This window comes from Eumetopias jubatus, unplaced genomic scaffold, assembly GCF_037043125.1.
Source record: "Eumetopias jubatus isolate StellerSeaLion01/CBP00866 unplaced genomic scaffold, mEumJub1_p1.0 scaffold_30, whole genome shotgun sequence".
NCBI lineage: Eukaryota > Metazoa > Chordata > Mammalia > Carnivora > Otariidae > Eumetopias > Eumetopias jubatus.
The window spans coordinates 1,286,818-1,308,439 of record NW_028274836.1 but is presented as its reverse complement, the minus strand read 5'-3'; the positions used below and the strand labels follow the sequence as shown (position 1 = coordinate 1,308,439).

At 62.5% G+C, this 21,622-nt stretch overlaps 1 protein-coding gene across 1 annotated transcript in view; it reads left to right on the top strand.

Moving 5' to 3' along the window:
- The window catches only part of OBSCN (obscurin, cytoskeletal calmodulin and titin-interacting RhoGEF), a 127,034-nt gene that overhangs the window by 74,132 nt on the left and 31,280 nt on the right, over window positions 1-21,622 (top strand). The window contains exons 52-67 of the mRNA XM_088020475.1: window positions 1,914-2,186; window positions 3,133-3,399; window positions 5,488-5,760; window positions 6,040-6,315; window positions 6,598-6,885; window positions 6,994-7,341; window positions 8,159-8,532; window positions 9,820-10,675; window positions 11,420-11,698; window positions 17,408-17,486; window positions 17,994-18,118; window positions 18,213-18,410; window positions 18,881-18,913; window positions 19,136-19,234; window positions 20,990-21,208; window positions 21,485-21,557. Of these exons, the coding sequence (XP_087876601.1) occupies window positions 1,914-2,186; window positions 3,133-3,399; window positions 5,488-5,760; window positions 6,040-6,315; window positions 6,598-6,885; window positions 6,994-7,341; window positions 8,159-8,532; window positions 9,820-10,675; window positions 11,420-11,698; window positions 17,408-17,486; window positions 17,994-18,118; window positions 18,213-18,410; window positions 18,881-18,913; window positions 19,136-19,234; window positions 20,990-21,208; window positions 21,485-21,557 (4,060 nt within the window). The remainder of the gene's footprint in view (window positions 1-1,913; window positions 2,187-3,132; window positions 3,400-5,487; window positions 5,761-6,039; window positions 6,316-6,597; window positions 6,886-6,993; window positions 7,342-8,158; window positions 8,533-9,819; window positions 10,676-11,419; window positions 11,699-17,407; window positions 17,487-17,993; window positions 18,119-18,212; window positions 18,411-18,880; window positions 18,914-19,135; window positions 19,235-20,989; window positions 21,209-21,484; window positions 21,558-21,622) is intronic.

The window sequence follows — 21,622 nt, the reverse complement described above, 5'->3', positions numbered from 1 at the left end:
ATCCGTCCATCTGTTCATATACCGTCCACCTATCCGTCCATCATCCATCCACCATCCATCCATCCATCCATCTGCTCATCCACCCATCCACCGTCTATCCATTCCTCTATCTACCTACTGCTCATCCATCCGTCTGCTCATCCACCATCCATCCATCCATCCATCTGCTCGTTCACCATCCATCCATCCATGTGTCCGTCCACCATCCATCCATCCATCCATTCACTTGCCATCCATCTGTCCACCCCCATCCATCCATGTGTCCATCTATCCACCCACCATCTATCCACCCACCATCTATCCATCCACCATCCATCCATCCATCCATCCATCCGTCCATCTGTTCATATACCGTCCACCTATCTGTCCATCATCCATCCACCATCCATCCATCCATCTGCTCATCCACCCATCCACCATCTATCCATTCCTCTATCTACCTACTGCTCATCCATCCATCTGCTCATCCAACATCCATCCATCCATCCATCTGTCTATCTGTTCATATACCGTCCACCTATCTGTCCATCATCCATCCACCATCCATCCATCTATCTGCTCATCCACCCATCCACCATCTATCCATTCCTCTATCTACCTACTGCTCATCCATCCGTCTGCTCATCCAACATCCAGTCATCCATCCATCTGCTCGTTCACCATCCATCCATCCATGTATCCGTCCGCCATCCATCCATCCATCTGTTCACTCGCCATACATCTGTCCACCCACCATCCATCTTACTATCTACTTAGAGAGGGGACAGATGCAGCTCTGCCCTCAGGGAGTCCCCAGTCTGCTGTCAGGGTTGGACATAGAAACAGAGTGTGTCGCGAGTATGTCCTGAATCTCAGGTCCCCTCCCCTCCTGCACCAGATCTTCAGAAGGCGGACAGACAGAGTCAGCTCTGTGAACTGTGGGGCTGGGTAAGGCTCCAGAGTGCAGTGCCCTCAAGTTGACTGATGGGAGAGGGGTAGGATCCTGGTTGTCCTGAGCAAAGTGGCCATGTGTTTATCAGAGTGGGCATCTCTGAGGGGGCAGCATGGGACTGGGTTGGGCCTTGCAGGCTCTACCGAGGGCTGTGTGCCTTGGCCCCTCTTGGTCCGGTGTCCCCAGTTGGGGTGTGCTGGCTCATGTACAGATGCCTGGTCATGACTGTGGGGATGACTGTGAGCATGGGGGTGTGTGAATGGGTGTCCTGTCAGGTGGCATATAGATGAACTCGGGAACTCTGCTGGAGATCAGAATGGGGAGCTAATGGGGTAGGGTGGGGATGCAGTCAAGTGTGCCCTTTTGGGAGGCGGTGGAAGGGCAGGTGGGGCTAGGGCATCAATGGTGCACCCCCGGGAAGGGCATGGAGGACCTTCTGGGGGAGGGGCCAGCCATGGTGGGTACAGGGGTACAGAGCAGTGGGAAGGGCCTGGGTTCAGGCCCCACTGTGTGACACGTGGCGTTAGGGCCCGGGAATCTTAGGGCTGGAGGAACCTGAGGGCACATCTGCACAAATGGAAATCTGGGGACGGGAGAGGCACCTGCTTCCACACCTCCAGGAATGGAGGGCTGATCTCCCACGGGAGATCCCACACCAGATCAGAGCATTGGGCCCCATGGCTTCTCCTCCTCACCCCACAAAGATCACAGTTTTGGGGCTTGGAACTTATGTGTTGTGCCTTCTGACAAGGGCATGGATGCAGGTCATCAGTCTCCTTTGGTGCAAGTGGACATATTCCAATGGGGTGTCGGGTGCAGGGGGGCTGAGCTGGCCCTCCGTGGGCTTGCCGTGGGTGGTCTCTGTATCTCATTCTGCAAGCAAAGCAGGCCAGCTGGCCTGGGTGGATCTGTAGACTCGGACCCCAGGCTGGCCCCACAGACCCAGGGCGCCCAGCCCCCTTCCTTTCGCCCTCTTGTGCAGAGGCGGCACCATGCCTGGTACGTGGCTTGCAGAACGTGGACGTCTTTGCGGGGGAGGTGGCCACATTCTCCTGTGAGGTGTCCCGCGCGGGTGGGCCGGAGGCCCGCTGGTGGCTGGATGGCACCCTGCTGCAGGATGGCCCCCAGAGCGCCATCTCCGTGCGCGACGGGACCCTCCACTCCCTCACACTCTCGGGCCTGGGGGTTGCTGACTCAGGCACCATCACCTACCGCGCAGGGCCCCTGGTCTCCACGGCCAAGTTGTTGGTCAAAGGTATTGGCCGATGGGACCTGCCCTGGGCTGGCGCTTCTGCACCTGCTGACCCGGCACGCTTGCTGCGGGTTCCCGGGCGGCGGGTCTGGGGCTGGCCCCAGGACACAGACGGGGCAGGCACACTGTGAGGTCTGCCATCCTGCTTTGTGGAAGAGAGTGGTGAACCTGCAAGCCCACCGCCCCCCCCCCCCCCGTAGGGCCACGCCCTGCTTCCTGCCTGGGCCACCACCCTGTGGAGCACCTGAGGGCAGCCGGGAGGCGAGAGTCCCCTTCCTGGAGCTGGCCGAGGCAGCACTGTCCCTGCCCACAGCTGCTTCCCTTGCTGCGGGCTCGGCTGAGGTCTTGTACCCTTCCAGGAGAGAGCTAGCCTTTGGGGAGGGACACCGGTCGGGGGGGTCAGGCACTCCTGGGACGGCGGGCCAGCAAGGCTTCGCCTGGCACCCTGGTCCTCCTCTGTGCTTCTGCAGAATTAACGTGCCCATCCACCAGCACCCCAGGGGCGCCCCATTTGTTGAGTAGGATGTCAGCAGGCCAAGATGGGGTGGGGACCCCAGGGAGGTCAGCGAGGCCCCTGGCGAAGGGACAAGCTGGGCTGGGCGTGCCACGTGCCCAGCAGAGGCCTGGGGGCTTTGAGGACGGGTGTCGTGTCCCTGCTGAGGCAAAGTATGCCCTGGGCCAGGGGGTGGGGAGGGAGGCAGGGGCTTAGGGGACAAGACGGGTGAGGAAGGGCCTAGCCCCGACGAGGCCGAGCCGACAGTGCCGTCTTCCGCGGGTGGTGGTGGGGGGGGCAAGGCTTGCCCTGCGAAGAGGGCCCCGGGCCGCCGTGACAGGTGCCTCTCCCGCCACAGCCCCATGCTTGCTTGCTGCTGAGCCGCTGAGACCAGAGGGCGGGTGGGGTGCAGCCGCGCGGCCCCAGCTGACGCGGGACCGGGGTGTCGGCCGACAGATCCCGCGGTGGAGGTGGTCAGTGCCATGCAGGACCTGGTGGTGGAGGAGGGCGGCCGGGCTGAGCTCCTCTGCCAGTATTCGCGGCCGGTGCAGGCCACGTGGAAGATGGACGAGCAGGAGGTGCGGGCCGACGGGTGCCGTGTCATCATAGAGCAGGACTGGACCGTGGCCAGGCTGTCCTTCCAGCCGGCCTTGCCTTGCGACAGTGGCATCTATTCTTGTGAGGCTGCAGGCACCCGCGTGGCGGCCCTGCTGCACGTGCAAGGTGAGGCCTGCCCGGCTCCGGCGTGGCTGGGACCGTCCTGCATGGTGCAGAGGCAGCTGGGGACAGCCAGCGCCCTGTGGCCACGTGACCCTGCCACAGAGACAGGGTCCGGCGTGCAGAGCCCCTCTGCTCCCAGAGCAGCCTGTGGCAGGACAGGACGGGGTGCTGGGCTGAGAGCTCCTCGAGCCCCGGGGATCTTAGCCACGCTCCTGTCCAGGCCAGCCGCCCAGCGGGCTCTCGAGCCCTCCGTCCCCGTCTGCGGCACAGCAAGGACACTCTCTGGGAACCCGGGGTGGGGGGCGGTGGACGGCAGCTTCTGTCGGGGGGGCATCTCTTGGCTGCTGCCACGTCCTATTTGGGAAAATCTGAACCCCTCCCCGTGGTGAGTGAGCTGGAGGCTGCAGGCAGCGGTCAGGGGGCCACCTGCCGTGTGGCGCGCCCACCGCTTCACTCTTGAAAGAACTGAGTTGTTAAAACGCTGTGTTTTTGGTCGCTGGGGGCACAGCTCCGAACAGACATTAAGGCCTCTGTGCAGGGGCCATTGCTGTGGGGGCTGAAGGCAGGGGTGATAGCTGCTAAGGGCTGTGGGGAGGTGAGCCCAGGCCTGAGGGAGGTGGGAGTGGGGCTGGGGTGTGAGGGCATCTGGCACGGACAAGGGAGCCTGGAGAGGCAGGAGAGGGCCGGCGAGCGCTCAGGGAAGTCTGGGATTTTAGCAAAACAGAGCAGCGGAGACATCTGGAATGGGAAGGAAGGATGCTGAGCACCCCAGTGACTCCAGGCTTGGCCTTCCCCTTGGTCCCCCTGCTCCTCCCCAGGATTAAGAGCAGCCCCCAGCTGGCCATCTGAGCACAGCGGAGATGGGGATGCACTTCTAAGCCCCCGCTGGTGCCGCTGATTCTGATGTGGGGAGGAAAGGGGCCGGGCTGTGGGGATGTCTGGTCTGTGGGGCGAGCAGCCCGGGGCCGGGAGGGTGACCAGAAGAAGGACATGGACAGGTCCTCTGGGTACTCTGCCCTGCCCCTCTCACTCCCTGGGGCTGCTTGTCCAGAGCGGGCACCCTCGCCTGCAGGGCACGTGGACTCTGTGGACAAGCTGGGATTGAGCACGAGGGCTGTGAACAGGTTTCACTTGGGTGTGTACCCCAGAGAGCAGTGGGGGCCGTGCGCCTGGCTGCCCCCACCCCCATCCCTCAGGTCGGCGTCCGAAGTCATGTGGGTCAAGGTCACAGCCTTCCCAGCATCCAGGCCAGCCCTGGCTCACCTGGCGTTCCGTTCCGGCCTGACACGCACCCCCCTCCCAGGACCCCACCTGGCGCCTTGCATCCCTTACTCTGCTGGCCAAGTCCCCACTGCCCCTCACGAATCCCTCCTTCCTTCCCATCCTGGGGTCCCTTCTTGTCACTGCTCCTGCCCAGCTCAGTCATGCCCATTCTGAGGTTCCTCCTCCTCCTGGAAGCCCACTCAGACTGTTCCTACGGGCATCCCCTGCCCAACAGGTGGTGTGTCATGGGAATGGGCCGTGGCAGGAGACAAGCAGTGCAGCCAGGCGCTGGGCTGGAGCTGGGGCCAGGCATGCCCAGTCCTGAGCTCGGGACTCACACACACACAAACTCGAGCGCACGTACTGAGACTGGTGTCGTGTGTGCACGAGAGACCGGGAGGGGTGGGGACTTAGGGCAGAGGTCTGTCTGGTCTGTGGAGTGAGGGGAGCAGCTCAGCATGGCCGATAGCTCTGGCGGGAATGGGAAGAAAGGGGGGCATTTCCTGAGCCCCATGCGCAGCCTGGGGTGGGGGAGGGGCGGGGGTTTGAGCCTGGCTGTGCATCAGGTCCCAGGTGGGACCACCTGGGAGGCTTCTCACCCGCCTGGTGTGGAGCACCCCCCTCCCTGGCCACGAGCGAAGGCCACCAGGGCAGTGATGGTGTGGGAGTGGGCAGGGCGTCAGGAGGCCCCCATGGCGACCCCACGTGGACACTGTGCGCTACCCTCCACTAGGCGGCGTTCTGTTCGGCCCTCGGGCCCTGTGCAGTGAGGGGGAGGTTCTCCCACGGGGCTGCACAGGGATCCCTGAGCGGCCTCCCTCCCCGCAGCCAAGAACAGCGTGGTGCGCGGCTTGGAGAATGTGGACGCCCTGGAAGGCGGCGAGGCGCTGTTCGAGTGCCGGCTGTCGCGCCCCGAGGTGGCCGCCCACACCTGGCTGCGGGACGACGAGCCCGTGCACACCTCCGAGAACACGGAGGTGGTCTACTTGGAGAACGGCCTGCGGCACCTGCTGCTACTTAAGAACCTGCGGCTGCAGGACACCTGCCGGGTGACCTTCCTGGCGGGGGGCGTGGTGACGTCCGCGTTCCTCACAGTCAGAGGTTAGGGCTGGGGGGGGACGGGGTGTGTGTCTGGGACCCCTCCCACCGCTGCCGCGCCACAGCTGTGTGGAGGGGGCGGGCTGGGGCCGCAGGGTGGGGCCAGGTCTCAGATCCCACAGGACCCCCGCGCCGTGGAGGTGCAGGGCGGCGGTCTGGTCTCCTCCTCTGCCGGGGCCGGGGGGGGCGTGGCTGGAGGGACCTGGAGGCACAGAGGTCCACCGGCCGTGCCTCCAGGCTGGCCCTGCGCCCGCGCGCTCACCACACCGCCCCCGCCCACAGGCTGGCGCCTGGACGTGCTGGAGCCGCCGCAGGACGCCACGGTGCGGGCCGGTGGGCGGGCCAGCTTTGGCTGCTCGCTCAGCGAGGCGGTGCCGGTGGGCGAGGCAACCTGGTACATCAACGGGGCCGCTGTGCAGCCGGACGACCCCGACTGGATGGTCACCGCGGATGGCAGCCACCACACCTTGCAGCTGCGCGCCGCCCAGCCGCACCACGCTGGCGAGGTCACCTTCGCCGCCCGCGACGCCGTGGCCTCCGCGCGGCTCACCGTGTTGGGTGGGTGGCTCGGGCCGCCTGCTGCAGGTTGGGGCTAGGGCTCTGCTGTGCAGTCCCAGAGGCTGTTGGGGTCTCTCCGTGGCCCCCGTCCGGGTGGGCTCAGGGCACACAGTCTCCCTTTGCTCTCTCAGAGGGGCTGGGCCCAGAGCGCAGTGGCTCACCGGCCTTGGGGGCGGACGGCCTGGTGCCCACTCCGCACCCTAGGATCAGACCCCAAGCAGCCAGGCTGGGCACGCGCGGGCGCCAACAGGAGCCTCCACCGATCAGCCCCTTTCCCTGCAGGCCTCCCGGACCCCCCAGAGGACGCTGAGGTGGTGGCGCGAAGCGGCCGCTCCGTGACGCTGTCTTGGGTGGCCCCTGCAAGTGACGGCGGTGGCGGTCTCTACGGCTATCGGGTGGAGTTGAAGGCGGCCGCCACGGGTGAGTGGCGGCTGTGCCACGAACTGGTGCCCGGGCCCGAGTGCGTGGTGGACGGCCTGGCCCCCGGAGAGACGTACCGCTTCCGCGTGGCGGCTGTGGGCCCAGCGGGGGCCGGGGAGCCGGTGCACCTGCCGCAGACAGTGAGGCTCGGTGAGGCGCTGCTCTCCCCACGCTTGGTGAGGGTGAGGTCTGCCCGGAGTGCTCCCCAGGCTGGAGGGCCCCGGGCACGCCTTGCTGAAGTGGCGTTGTTCCCCGCAGAGCCCCAGGAGCCTGAGCCTGCGGCCCCAGCTCCCGCGCCCCGGGCTCCTGCACGCCCGGCTCCCACGCCCCCGGCTCCCGCACGCCCGGCTCCCGCGCCCCCGGCTCCCGAGAGCCGGCAGGTGGCTGCCGGTGAGGACGTGTGTCTGGAGTGCCAGGTGGCCGAGGCGGGCGAGGTCGTCTGGCTGAAGGGGACGGAGCTCATCCAACCGAGCGGGCGCTTCCAGGTTCTCTGCCGGGCTGAGCGGCAGACGCTGGTCATCCGGGGCTTCTCCGAGGAGGACCAGGGCGAGTACCACTGCTGCCGCGCCCAGGACCCCATCTCCTCTGCAGCTGCCTCCTTCCAGGGTGCGTCCTCGGGACCCAGCGAAAGCGGGAGAGCCCTGGGGTGTGGGAGTGAGCCGGCCCCTCGTCGTCATCAGCTCCAGCGCAGACAGGCAGGGGTCCTCTTGGGGAGGCGGCCTTAAGACTGAGGCCTGGTGGGACCCTGTGGCTTCGCTTCTTCAGACGGCTGGCAGCTCACGTCACACTGGTCCCCGAGCGGGACGCTGACCATCACATCCCTTGGTACCACTATGGTCCCTCGAGCTCTCTGGCCCCTGCCCTCTGAGCCTCCTCCGCCCTGCCTTCTGAGTCCCCCACTCTGTGCTCAGACCCCACCCTGCGAGCCCCCACTCTAAATCACTGCCCCCTGAACTCATGCCCCCACGCTATAAGGTGCCCCGCGCCCTGTGCTTCGAGCCCCCAGTCATGACCATCCCCATTCTGATCCTCTCCCCTCTGTGCTCGAGCCCCCCACATTATAAATCCCTCCCACTACCAGTCTCCCCACTCTGACCCCCTCCTCCCTGCGCTCTGAGCCCACCTCTGACCCCCTCCCCCCTGTGCTCTGAACCCCTCACACTATGAGCCCCTCAGCACTTGCACTGACTCTGGCCCTATGCTTGGGCTCGCTCCTCTGCAGGTGCTCGCTGTAGGTTGGGGTCTGGCTTCATCAGGGGAAGCTGAGGCTGACAAGGCAGTTCAGAACCTCTACAACCTATTTGTTGGGGGCCTTCAGAGCTCTTTGGTCTACTGAGGGAAACCACAGTCAGAGCTTAGGGCGGCCTGGGGTCAAGGTTTGTCCACCCCCGCCCACCTGCTGACCATCTCCTGTCCTTCTCAGTGGTGCTGGCCCCAGGCTCTGGGGAGGAGGCCCCTGCGCAGCCCAGCCTCCCCCCTGAGGCAGCCCAGGAGGGTGACCTGCACCTGCTGTGGGAGGCCCTGGCCCGGAAGCGCCGCATGAGCCGTGAGCCCACGCTGGACTCCATCAGCGAGCTGCCCGAGGAGGACGGTCACTCGCAGCGCCTGCGGCATGAGCCAGAGGACGCAGCCCGTGACCTCTCTGAGGACTACTCCACCGCTGATGAGCTGGCACGTTCCGGCGAGGCCGACCTCTCACACACCAGCTCTGATGACGAGTCCCGGGCGGGCACTCCTGCCCTGGTTACCTACCTCAAGAAGGCTGGGCGGCCCAGCACCTCACCCCTGGTCAGCAAGGTGAGTGTCCAGTGTGGCCTACACGGGGAGGCCTGGCCGTCTCAGATCTTCACCACCCCTCCACCCGCCACCCGCTCATTGCTCCATCATCTGTCCTGTGCTACCCACTGATACAGCCACCCATCCACGCGCTGTCCATTTGCCATCCGTTGTCCGTCCACGCGTCATCCACCACTCACCCATCCATCCACCCATCCATCTAACATCCACCTGCCAACCCACCCATCCACCACCATTCACTCATCCGTCTACCATCTCCTCATCCACCACCTGCCCACCCACCCACCTATCCACCACTCACCCATCCATCCATCCACTGTCCAGCCACCCACCATCCACCTATCCACCACTCACCCATCCATCCACCCATCCACCATTCACGCACCCATTTACCACCCATCCATCCACCCATCCATCCACCCATCCATCCATCCACTGTCCAGCCACCCACCATCCACCATTCACCCACCATTCACTCACCCATCCATCCACCCATCCACCATTCACGCACCCATTTACCACCCATCCATCCATCCATCCATCCACCCATCCATCCATCCATCCACCATTCACCCACCCACCACTAACCCATCCATCCATCACCTGCCCGCCCATTCACCCACATACCACCCACCCATCTACCACTCACTCACCCATTCATCTGTCACCCACTCACCGTCTATCTCCATCTACCACACATTCATCCACCATTTACCCATCTACCACCCACCTATCAACCCACCCATCCGCCTTTCACTCACCCATCTACCATCTACTCATCCACCACCCACCCACCCATCCACTACTCATCTACCCATCCACCACTGACCCACCCGCCTACCCATTCATTATACTACTCACCCATCCACCACCCAACATCCACCACTCACCTATCCACCATTCACGCCACCACCCATCATCTACTCACTTACCCATCCACCTTCCACCACCCACCTACCCACACATCCACTATTCACCCATCCGCCACCCATCCATCCACCGTCCACCCATTCACCCATCTGCCCGGCTGTGTCTCACAACCTGCCAGTCTCTGTCTGGGTGACCACTTAGACTGATTTCAGGGAGCGGGCTTGCCTCTCGGCAGCACCAGGAGCCATCAGGCACGCAAAGGCTGAGCAGCTGCAGGTGGGCAGGAAACAGAGGGGCATGATGACCTGGAGCTGGGGTGGGAGACCTGCGCTTTGCTTCCAGCCCTGCCCCAGCTGCCCCTGCACTCTGCTTTTCCTGTCGTGGGCCTCAGTTTCCCTACCTTCCCTGTGTGCACAGGCTGGGGTTCCCACAGTCCCACCTGGGAAGCCACAGAAGCATCAGGAGCAGCCAGCGGCTGTTTGCCCACCACTGGGAGATTTGAGTGACCCGTCCATGGACAAGGCAGCCGTGAAGATCCAGGCTGCCTTCAAGGGCTACAAGGTCCGCAAGGAGATGAAGCAGCAGGAGGGACCTGTGTTCTCCCGCACGTTTGGGGATACAGAGGCACAGGTAGGGGATGTCCTGCGTCTGGAGTGTGTGGTGTCCAGCAAGGCGGATGTGTGTGCTCGCTGGCTGAAGGATGGCGTGGAGCTGACAGATGGCCGGCACCACCACATTGACCAGCTCGCGGATGGCACCTGCTCCCTGCTGGTCACGGGCCTGGGCCGGGCCGACGCCGGCCACTACACCTGTCAGGTGAGCAGCAAGTTTGGCCACGTGGCCCACAGCGCTTGTGTGGTGGTCAGCGGGACTGAAAGCGAGGCAGAGAGCTCCTCGGGGGGAGAGCTGGACGACGCCTTTCGCCGGGCGGCCCGGCGGCTGCACCGCCTCTTCCGCACCAAGAGCCCAGCTGAGGTTTCAGACGAAGAGATCTTCCTCAGTGCAGATGAGGGCTCAGCACAGCCCGAGGAGCCTGGGGACTGGCAGACGTACCACGAAGATGAGCACTTCGTCTACATCCGCTTCGAGTCACTTGCCGAGTCCCACCGTGCGGCCACCTGCTTCCGGGAGATGTTTGGCACCATGGGCATCGGGGTGGACATCAGCCTGTTGGAGCAGGGGCCCCGGGGGGTGGAGATGCGCATCAGCAAGATGGGTCCCGCCCCTGCCACGCCTCAGGAGATGGTGCCCCGCCCACAGACTGCAGAGGCTGGTGAGTCGGCCTGCTGCCCACGGCTGGGGGGGGCGGGAGTGGTGGCGGGGAAGGAGGAGGAGCAGGGCCAGAAGGTGACCTGCGTCAGGTGAAGACTCAGCGAGCTGGCTGGCCTCCAGCCTCTGGCCACTGCAGATGCAGCCCACTGAGCTGGAAGAGCCCCGAATTTGGGGATAGACAGAGCTCGATGTCAATCCCAGCTGCCTGTTGTGAGCTAGCCTCTCTGGGCCTCAGTGTCCTCCTCTGTGAAGTGGGTATAGGATACTGACTTTCCAGAGTTTGTGTTTTTTGCTCCGTGAGGGTTTAGGATACAACCGCTATGAAAGGGGGGATTCCACGGCCCCCACTACCTGCTCCAGCAACTTAGATTAATTTTAGAGCCATTCCACTGTTGGCTTGCGTATCGCTAGGGACAACGGGGGGTCTAACGAATAACCCATGGCGTCACGTCTGGGAACCTCCCTGCACAATGTTGGGCCATTCTCATCCTTGCAACCCTTGGACCCTCAGCCCACACAGCATTTGTCTCCCCCTACCTCCCCCTCCTCCCTGTTTCCTGTCCACGATGCCTCTGACCTCTCGGTGGCTTGGACCTAGGCGAGCAGAGACAGAACTGTGTTTGGCCCAGGCACCTGCGAGCGCCCCCCCACCTCAGTGGGAGCAGATGACGCACGCTGAGCTGCTGGGGTGGCTGGGGGAGAGGCCTGGGGCCCACTCACTGCACACCCCGCTTGTCCCTCCCAGCCCCCGTGTTCCTGACTGGGCTGCAGGATCAGGAGGTGCTGGACGGCTACCCCGTGAGCTTCGACTGCGTGGTGACAGGCCAGCCCGTGCCCACCGTGTGCTGGTTCAAGGATGGAAGGGTGCTGGAGGAGGGTGACCGCTATATGATCAGTGAGGACCAGCAGGGCGGCCACCAGCTCATCATCACAGCCGTGGTGCCGGCAGACATGGGCGTTTACCGCTGCATGGCTGAGAACAGCGTGGGCGTGTCCTCTACGAAGGCAGAGCTCCGTGTAGACCGTGAGTGTGGGGATCCGGGTTCGATGGCCCCGGGGCCCGAGCTGGGCGGGGGCGGTGCTGGGTTGCAGAAGGACCCAGACAACACTGGAGGATTTTGGGGCCAGGTTGGGGGTGGGGGGTCTCGTCTCCTTGGGTGGTGTCTAGGCTGGGGAGGGGCCTGGGACAGGTCCCAGGTGCCCCAGGCACGTGTGGAGGTTAGCTGTGTGCATGAAGAAACACGGATTTGGTTGTCCTCCATTCCCAGTACACGGTTCCCGAGTCGCCGGAAGTTTCCCCGAGTGATAAGGGGACAGGAGGTGTGTTTTATTCTAATGCAGTGACTCCTGGTGGGCCTCAGGACGAGTAGGTCCATCTGATCTTTGAGAAAAGTGCGAGAGCGTTTAAGTGGAGGAAGGGTAGAATTTCGGATTCAAGGATAGAATCTCAAGTCATGCTGGAGTAATTGGGATATTTACAGGCAAATAAATAGACCTTGATCTCATACAAAAATGAGCTCAAAATGGATTACATACATAAATAGAAAATACAAAACCATGAAACTTTCAGAAAAAAAGGAGGAAATTTTTAGGAGCTACGGCCAGGAAAAGACGTCTTAGATTTGACAACTAAAGCAACACCCATAAAAGGGAAAATTGGTAAAAGTTAGGAACTTCTGCTCTGAGAAAGACCCCACGTGGAGAGACTACATGGCAGGAGAAGGTATCTGCAAACCAGGTATCTAAGTAAAGAACTTTATCTTAAAACAACATAAAGAATGCTCAACAGTAAACAGATAAAAAAAAATTAAAAATCCACTTGGAACCAGAGCAATAGATGTGTCCAGACGCTTCACGGGGGAGGACTTGCCGAAGGCTGAGGCACCTGGAGGATGTTAGCCTTGGCGGCAACGCTAATGGAGCCCCAGCGAGATGTCGCATGCACTCAGCAGGATGGTAACTTCATCAGTAGGGATCATCCGCTGTGCTGGCGTGGATCAGAGACATGGGAACGCAGCGTGGGACACTGTCTCTGGAAAAGCGGGTGTCAGAGCTGAGACCGAAGAGTAGGTGGGGTCTGGGAAGGACTGTTCTCCCGAATGGATTCATGGGCGGCCAGCCCCACGAGAGGTCGTTGAGCAGACACGAGCAAGATGCAGGGCCACGGCCACGGCCGTATCCACAGCACAGCTGTACGCAAGTCGGTTAGCGTGACCGAGGCAGAATTGTGTACATTCACCAAAGCAGGAGCTAGTCCATGCTGCCGCGGAGATCTAGATTTCTGGCATCGCTGTCCTTCCGCCTGAGGGTCATCTTTCCACATTTTCCCCGTCATCTGGGAATGCTAGAATTCTCTTAGCTTTTGCACGTCTGAGAAAAAGTCTGTATTTCTCCTGTGGCTCTGAGAGATATTTTTACTAGGACGATTCTTTTTTCTTTTCATACCTTGAAGGTGCTGCTCTCCTATTTACTAGCTTGGATGCTTTCCACTGAGAAATAGGGTGCCATTCCTATCTTTGTTTCTCTGTGCAAAGCTAGCCCTTTCCCCTGGGATTTAAAATCGGGACTGCTGAGCCACGCTCTGTCCCACCCTGCCTCCCCCAGCCCCTGGACACCGATGAGCTACACTCCCATCTCTGTGGCTTTGCCTTTTCTGCCCAATCTGACATGATAAAGATGTACAACCCTGTTTTCTTCTAAGAGTTTTATAGTTCGGCTCTTACATGTAGGTTTAGTTTTGGTATATGGTGTGAGGTAAGGACCCAAATTCATTCTTGTCTCGTGGAAATGTAGTTATTCCAGCACCGTTCACAGAAAAGACTATCTTCCTCTGTAAAATTGCACAGAACTCCTGTCAAACACTGACTTCCATGACACGTATGGGTTCATTTCTGGGCTTCTAACTGTCCTGTTGATCTGTACATCTGTCATCCTGGCAACACCACACTGTCTTGATTACTGTAGCTTCGTAGTCAGTTTTGAAATCTGGACATGTGAGTCCTCCAGCTTCACTCTCGTTCAGAGCATCTGGGTCCCTTGAGTTTTATGACTTTGAGGACCAGTTTGTCATTTTCCTCAAAAATGGTCTCTGGGTATTTTTTAGGATTTCCTTCTTTTCACTGGTTTCGAGGCATCTGACTGTGCTGTTCTTGGGTGCACTTTTCTTTATATTCCCGCGTGCTTGGTGTTCATGGAGCTTCTCGGGATTCGGGGTTTCTAATTTTCATGAAGCTTGGAAGTGTTTTTAGCTGTGATTTCCTCAAGTCTCTTTCCTTCCCCGCTCGTCTGGGGACTGCAGTCACAGGCACGAGAAGCCGCGTGCAGCAGCGCGACCACGTGCTGACTCTCTTCATGTGCAGCTCTTGGGTCTGAGTTCCATTTCCCCACATTGTTTGTCCCACTATCCTCCAACTTTCGCTGTCCTTCTGAAGTCACTACGCTGCCATCAGGCCTGTCAGTGTACCGTCTGTCTCAACAAGTGCTACTGGAAGCTTTTCTCACGCGTGCTGGGTCTTGGTTATACAGTTCTAATACCTGCTTTGATGACCTTGTCTGCCACTTCCATGTGCGTCCGTCCTGGCTTGGTTTTGACCCACTGGGGGCTGTTTTCCTGCCTCCGTGTGAGTCTGGAGGTCCTTGACGGGATGCCTGCCCACGTGGCAGCTGGAGACTTCGTATTTCTGCAGATCTTCTTGAGGTCTTCCTCTGAGGTGGGGGGCTGGCAGAGCTCCATCCAGGGCCGATCTCCTCCCTCTGCTGAGGGCTGATCCCCCTTCCTGAGGACCGGAAGCCACAGAGTGGGGAAGTTCCCAGTCCAACTGGAAACACAGCATCCTCCCCACTGTTTCGATGGCCCCCTCAGATGGCTCGTCCCCACCCTGTGCACATGCTAGTCAGTGCTCTGCCCTCTCTCTTCTCTGGCTTCCGTCCTATGGACACCAGCAGTCTTCATCTCCCAGTATGCCAGCTCCTCCACTCAGGGTCTACCTGGCTCGGCCTCAGCTTCCTCTCCTGGAGCTGGAAACTCAAGGCAGGAAGGTGAGGCAATCACAGAACTCGTCGTTGTTTCCAATCTGTAAGCGTTCAACAAGAAATTCTCTGACGCCAGCTGGAGTTTCTACAATGACCTCACCTCTGAACCTGTCCACATGGACTCAGCATCAGACCCACGTGGAGTCAGCATCAGACTCGCGTGGACTCAGCATCAGACCCACGTGGAGTGAGCATCAGACTCGCGTGGACTCAGCATCAGACCCACGTGGAGTGAGCATCAGACTCGCGTGGACTCAGCATCAGACCCACGTGGAGTCAGCATCAGATCCACGTGGACTCAGCATCAGACCCACGTGGAGTGAGCATCAGTCAGCATCAGACCCACGTGGAGTCAGCATCAGACCCACGTGGAGTCAGCATCAGACTCGCGTGGACTCAGCATCAGACCCACGTGGAGTCAGCATCAGATCCACGTGGACTCAGCATCAGACCCACGTGGAGTGAGCATCAGACTCGCGTGGACTCAGCATCAGACCCACGTGGAGTCAGCATCAGACCCACGTGGAGTCAGCATCAGATCCACGTGGACTCAGCATCAGACCCACATGGAGTGAGCATCAGTTAGCATCAGACCCACGTGGAGTCAGCATCAGACCCACGTGGAGTGAGCATCAGTCAGCATCAGACCCACGTGGAGTCAGCATCAGACTCGCGTGGACTCAGCATCAGACCCACGTGGAGTGAGCATCAATCAGCATCAGACCCACATGGAGTCAGCATCAGACCCACGTGGACTCAGCATCAGATCCGTGTGGACTCAGCATCAGACCCACGTGGAGTCAGCATCAGACCCGCGTGGACTCAGCATCAGACCCGCGTGGACTCAGCATCAGACCCGCGTGGAGTCAGCATCAGACCTGAATGGAGTCAGCATCAGACCCGCGTGGAGTCAGCATCAGACCTGAATGGAGTCAGCATCAGACCCACGTGGAGTCAGCATCAGACCCACGTGGAGTGAGCATCAGTCAGCATCAGACCCACGTGGAGTCAGCATCAGACCCACGTGGAGTGAGCATCAGTCAGCATCAGACCCGCGTGGAGTCAGCATCAGACCCACGTGGAGTGAGCATCAGTCAGCATCAGACCCACGTGGAGTCAGCATCAGACCCATGTGGAGTCAGCATCAGTCAGCATCAGACCCACGTGGAGTCAGCATCAGACCCACGTGGAGTGAGCATCAGTCAGCATCAGACCCACATGGAGTCAGCAGCAGACCCACATGGAGTCAGTATCAGACCCATGTGGAGTCAGCATCAGTCAGCATCAGACCCACGTGGAGTCAGCATCAGGTTTGGGGTTCAGGCCCACAGACCCCCTGACTGCAGATGCCAGTCACAAGTCCAGGGGTCCCCCGTGCTCTGACCCGCTGGCTACAGATCCGAGGTTCCCACGCCCCCCCCCCCCCCCCGGGTTCCATTAACTTGCTGGAGCGGCTCACAGAGCTCAGAGAAACATTCTCCTTCCTACGTTACCAGTGTATTATGAAAGGATGTAACTCAGAAGTAGCCAGATGGAAGAGACACGCGGGGCAAGGCACTGGGGGAGGGGCGTGGAGCTTCTCCCCACATGTCTACGTGGTCACCAGCCCAGAAGCTCTCCAAGCCTGACCTTGCGGGTTTTTATGGGGGCTTCAGGACATGGGCATGATTGATGGACTCATGGGCCCTTGGTGATTGGTGGTTGATTCCTTCTCCCCTCCCTGAGGTCAGGGGGTGGGACTGGAACTTCCAGCCATCTGGTCCCAGGGTTGGGTCCCCTGGTCACCAGCCCCCACCCTGAGGGGCTTTCCAGAGTGACCTCATTACATACCAAAAGACACCGTCATTGCTGTCCTCACATGGGAAACTCCAAGGGCTTTGGAGCTCAGTGCCAGGAGCAGTGACAAAGACCAAGAACATGCTTCCTATAGAAATCACACTCTCACCACTGTTGTACTTCGTGCAGGGGCACAGCACGGTGAGGGTGGGGGAGGGTGTCTGGGTCCAGGCTGCACTAACAGGTGCCACGGGGCAGGTGGCTGAAACAACAGAAGGTTGTTACTCCTCGGGGTTCTGGAGGCTTCACTGGAGACTTGTGTCTGAGCTCAGGGTGCCCCTGCTTGGGTTCCAGCAAGGCCCTCTTCTGAGCTGCAGACGCGGTATTCTCACGGTGTCCTCGCGGGGGGTCGCTCCTTGTCGGGGCACTCCTCTAACCCTGATTACCTCCCAAAGACCCTGCTCCTGACACCCACACATTGGGGTTGGGATTTCCACATATGAATTTGGGGGGAGGACAGGAACATCCCACCCCTGGCAGAGAATAGGTCCAGTCCCTGTTCCTCCTTCGTGGCTGGATGTGGAAGCCCCCAGCTGCTGGTTTTGAGGCCTGCATGCGTCACCCTCTTGTTCCCTAGTGGGTAAAACTGGATGACGCAGCCCCATCATGAGGCCCAGAATCACCAGAGTTGACCAGTGGTTGAGGTTGCAGTTACTTCCGAGCCTGGAAGCATGGGCTTGTGGGTGACAGCCTGGGGTGTTAAGGGCCAGGGGACAGCCAGGTCCCCCAAGGCTTCTGCCCCAGGAGTGTGCGTGGCTCCCAGGGCTGATCTTGCAGTGAGAGCCGGGTGGGCTGGCCCCTGGCGTGGGGCCGTGCTCGGGAAGGTGGGGCACAAGCCTCATGGCGGACACTCTTCCTTTCCCAGTGACCAGCACAGACTACGAAACTGCAGCTGATGCCACAGAGACCTCCTCCTACTTCAGCGCCCAGGGCTACCTGTCCAGGTAGAGGGCCATGCACAGGCAGGCAGCACCCAGCGGGCTGGTGGTGCAAGCCCCAGTGGGTGGCAGGGCTGTCTGGGACCGACAGAATCTGAATCCTGGAGCTCTCCACCAGGCCCCATGGTGTCTGTCCAGCTCATGAGGATTCTCCAAAGCCATCCACGCCTGACCTGGCCCCCCCCAGGCGCCGGACCCCTCCCCGGGCCCCTGAGCCCCCCAGGCACTGGACCCCTCCCCGGTCCACCTCACTGCCCCTGACCCCCCATGTGCTGGACCCCTCCCCGGTCCACCTCACTGCCCCTGACCCCCCCCAGGTGCTGGACCCCTCCCTGGTCCACCTCACTGCCCCTGACCCCCCCAGGTGCTGGACCCCTCCCCGGTCCACCTCACTGCCCCTGACCCCCCCAGGTGCTGGACCCCTCCCCGGTCCACCTCACTGCCCCTGACCCCCCCAGGTGCTGGACCCCTCCCCGGTCCACCTCACTGCCCCTTCTCTGTCCTCTCCACCAGCCGGGAGCAAGAGGGCACGGAATCTACCTCAGAGGAGGGTCAGCTGCCCCAGGTGGTGGAGGAGCTGAAGGACCTCCAGGTGGCCCCCGGCACACGGCTGGCCAAATTCCAGCTGAAGGTGAAAGGTGAGGAAGAGAGAACTGGCCAGGTGGAGGTTGGGCCGTCACTGGTGCCCCGTGGGACGGAGGCTCGGTGCTGACCACTGCCCTGTGGCTGCAGGCTACCCCACACCCCGACTGTACTGGTTCAAAGACGGGCAGCCCCTGACGGCTTCTGAGCACATCCGCATGGCTGACAGGAAGACACTTCACACCCTGGAGGTCTTGTCGGTCACCACGGAGGACGCTGGCCAGTACTCAGCCTACATCAGCAACGCCGCGGGCGCCGCCTACTCGTCCGCTAGGCTGCTGGTCCGGGGTGGGTGCTGGGGACGGAGCGTCTACACCTGGGCCGCCGTCTGCCACCCCCCCCCCGCCTCCATACACGTGCCCCGGGATGGGTGGGGGGCACGGGTTAGTCAGCGGACTGTGCAGAGGAAGAGGTCAGTGGTTACTGTGGGAGGAGATGTTTGCACTTATTTGTTCTCCAAAGTTCTGAGCATCACCACCTGAGCCAGCAGTGGTTGAGGGACCCAGCGCTGCCCAGGCTTCCCTCTGACCTTCATGCGACCTTGCGTCAGTGCCACAGCGACCCCCACACTCCTGGCGCGGTGGGGTGGGGGGACATCACACTGGGTCTGAGCAGCCTCAGTGTGAGCTCCCTGCATGGCCTGAGTCTCAGGGAGGGTGTGGATAGGAGTGGGTACCCCCACCCTCGGCAGGTGCACGGGCTCTGGGGAGACAGGCCCCTCAGTGCTGCAGGCCTGATTCCACTTCCTGCTCTTTCAGGCCCCAAGGATCCTGAAGAGAAGCCAGCCCCAGGTGAGCCAACTCGGATGGTGGGAGGCTCAGCCACAGTGCCTGCGGGACACCACCCTGCAGACCGAGGAGGGTTGGGTGCAGGCTGTAGAGACCCAACCTCCGGGTGCATGAGGCTGGGACCTGGGGACTGGGGCTGCAGCAGGTGCCCCTGGAGGCCTTGGTGCCCCAACAGGGAGCAGGGGCTCGACATGCGTTCATCGCCGGTGTCTGCTGTTTGTCCAGATGCACACCAGCAGCTGGTGCCGCCCCGATTCCTGGAAAGATTCGCCTCCAAGAAAGTGAACAAAGGCTCCAGCATCACCTTCTCAGTGAAGGTGGAAGGTAAGGCTCTCCTACCTCTCCCCCCCACCCCGCACCAAGGACCCCTCCCCCAGGGACCTCAGAGCAGACCCCTCCCCGCCCCCCACCAAGGACCCTCCCCCAGGGGCCTCAGAGCAGACCCCTCCCCGCCCCCCAGCGAGGACCCTCCTCCAGGGACCTCAGAGCAGACCCCTCCCCACCCCCCAGCGAGGACCCCTCCTCCAGGGACCTCAGAGCAGGCCCCTCCCCGCCCCCCACCAAGGACCCTCCTCCAGGGACCTCAGAGCAGACCTCTCCCCACCCCCCACCAAGGACCCCTCCCCCAGGGGCCTCAGAGCAGACCCCTCCCCACCCCCCAGCGAGGACCCCTCCTCCAGGGACCTCAGAGCAGACCTCTCCCCACCCCCCAGCGAGGACCCCTCCTCCAGGGACCTCAGAGCAGACCCCTCCCCGCCCCCCACCAAGGACCCTCCCCCAGGGGCCTCAGAGCAGACCCCTCCCCGCCCCCCAGCGAGGACCCTCCTCCAGGGACCTCAGAGCAGGGCCCTCCCCGCCCCCCAGCGAGGACCCCTCCCCCAGGGGCCTCAGAGCAGGGCCCTCCCCACCCCCCAGCGAGGACCCTCCTCCAGGGACCTCAGAGCAGGGCCCTCCCCACCCCCCACCAAGGACCCCTCCCCCAGGGGCCTCAGAGCAGACCCCTCCCCGCCCCCCACCAAGGACCCTCCTCCAGGGGCCTCAGAGCAGGCCCCTCCCCGCCCCCCACCAAGGACCCTCCTCCAGGGACCTCAGAGCAGACCTCTCCCCACCCCCCACCAAGGACCCCTCCCCCAGGGGCCTCAGAGCAGACCCCTCCCCACCCCCCAGCGAGGACCCTCCTCCAGGGACCTCAGAGCAGGGCCCTCCCCACCCCCCAGCGAGGACCCCTCCCCCAGGGGCCTCAGAGCAGACCCCTCCCCACCCCCCAGCGAGGACCCCTCCCCCAGGGGCCTCAGAGCAGACCCCTCCCCGCCCCCCAGCGAGGACCCCTCCCCCAGGGGCCTCAGAGCAGACCCCTCCCCGCCCCCCACCAAGGACCCCTACCCCAGGGACCTCAGAGCAGACCCCTCCCCACCCCCCAGCGAGGACCCTCCTCCAGGGACCTCAGAGCAGACCCCTCCCCACCCCCCAGCGAGGACCCCTCCTCCAGGGACCTCAGAGCAGACCCCTCCCCGCCCCCCACCAAGGACCCCTACCCCAGGGACCTCAGAGCAGACCCCTCCCCACCCCCCACCAAGGACCCCTCCTCCAGGGACCTCAGAGCAGACCTCTCCCCGCCCCCCACCAAGGACCCCTACCCCAGGGACCTCAGAGCAGGCCCCTCCCCGCCCCCCACCAAGGACCCTCCTCCAGGGACCTCAGAGCAGACCTCTCCCCACCCCCCACCGAGGACCCCTCCCCCAGGGGCCTCAGAGCAGACCCCTCCCCACCCCCCAGCGAGGACCCCTCCCCCAGGGGCCTCAGAGCAGACCCCTCCCCACCCCCCACCAAGGACCCTCCCCCAGGGACCTCAGAGCAGGCCCCTCCCCGCCCCCCACCAAGGACCCCTCCCCCAGGGGCCTCAGAGCAGGCCCCTCCCCGCCCCCCACCAAGGACCCCTCCTCCAGGGACCTCAGAGCAGGCCCCTCCCCGCCCCCCAGCAAGGGCCCCTCCCCGTGTCACTCACAGCCCCTCAGGGGGCTCAGAGGCCACCCCATTTCCCGGAGCTCCCTTCCCCATGGACCCTTGACTGTCCTGCAGGCTGCCCGGCCCCAGCTGTGCACTGGCTGCGGGAGGAGGCCGAGCGGGGTGTGCTGTGGATCGGCCCTGACACACCGGGCTACACGGTGGCCAGGTCTGCCCAGCGACACAGTCTGGTCCTGCTGGACGTGGGCCGGCAGCATCGGGGCACCTACATCTGCATCGCCACCAGCGCGGCCGGCCAGGCCCTCTGCTCCGCCGGCCTGCACGTCTCTGGCTGTGAGTTGGAGCCGGGGGACCCCAAACACAGAGCCCCCGCCAGCTGCCATCCCCTTTCCTGTAGGCTGGCTCGGCCGGCTGAGACCCTCCTAGAGGCCCCATGCCACCCCGAGTGTCTCCGTCCCGGCCCCGCTCCAGGCCCCGCTCCATCGGGAGGCTCTGGAGGGCCAGGGTCAAGGTCCCTTGGGGGCAGGGACATCCTGGACCAGGTCCCAAGCAGAAGTGGCTCAGGGCTGTGGGCTGTCACCCTGGTGGCTCACCCCGTTCTCCTAACAGTGCCCGAGGAGGCGGGGGCGGCAGACGAGCGTGCTGGGGGGAAGGAGGTCCTCATCTCCAGCTTCCTGCAGGGGTGAGTGCAGGGGAGCAGGCGCTCCGTGCCTCGGTGTCCCCATTGTGAAATGAGGGCTCTGGCTG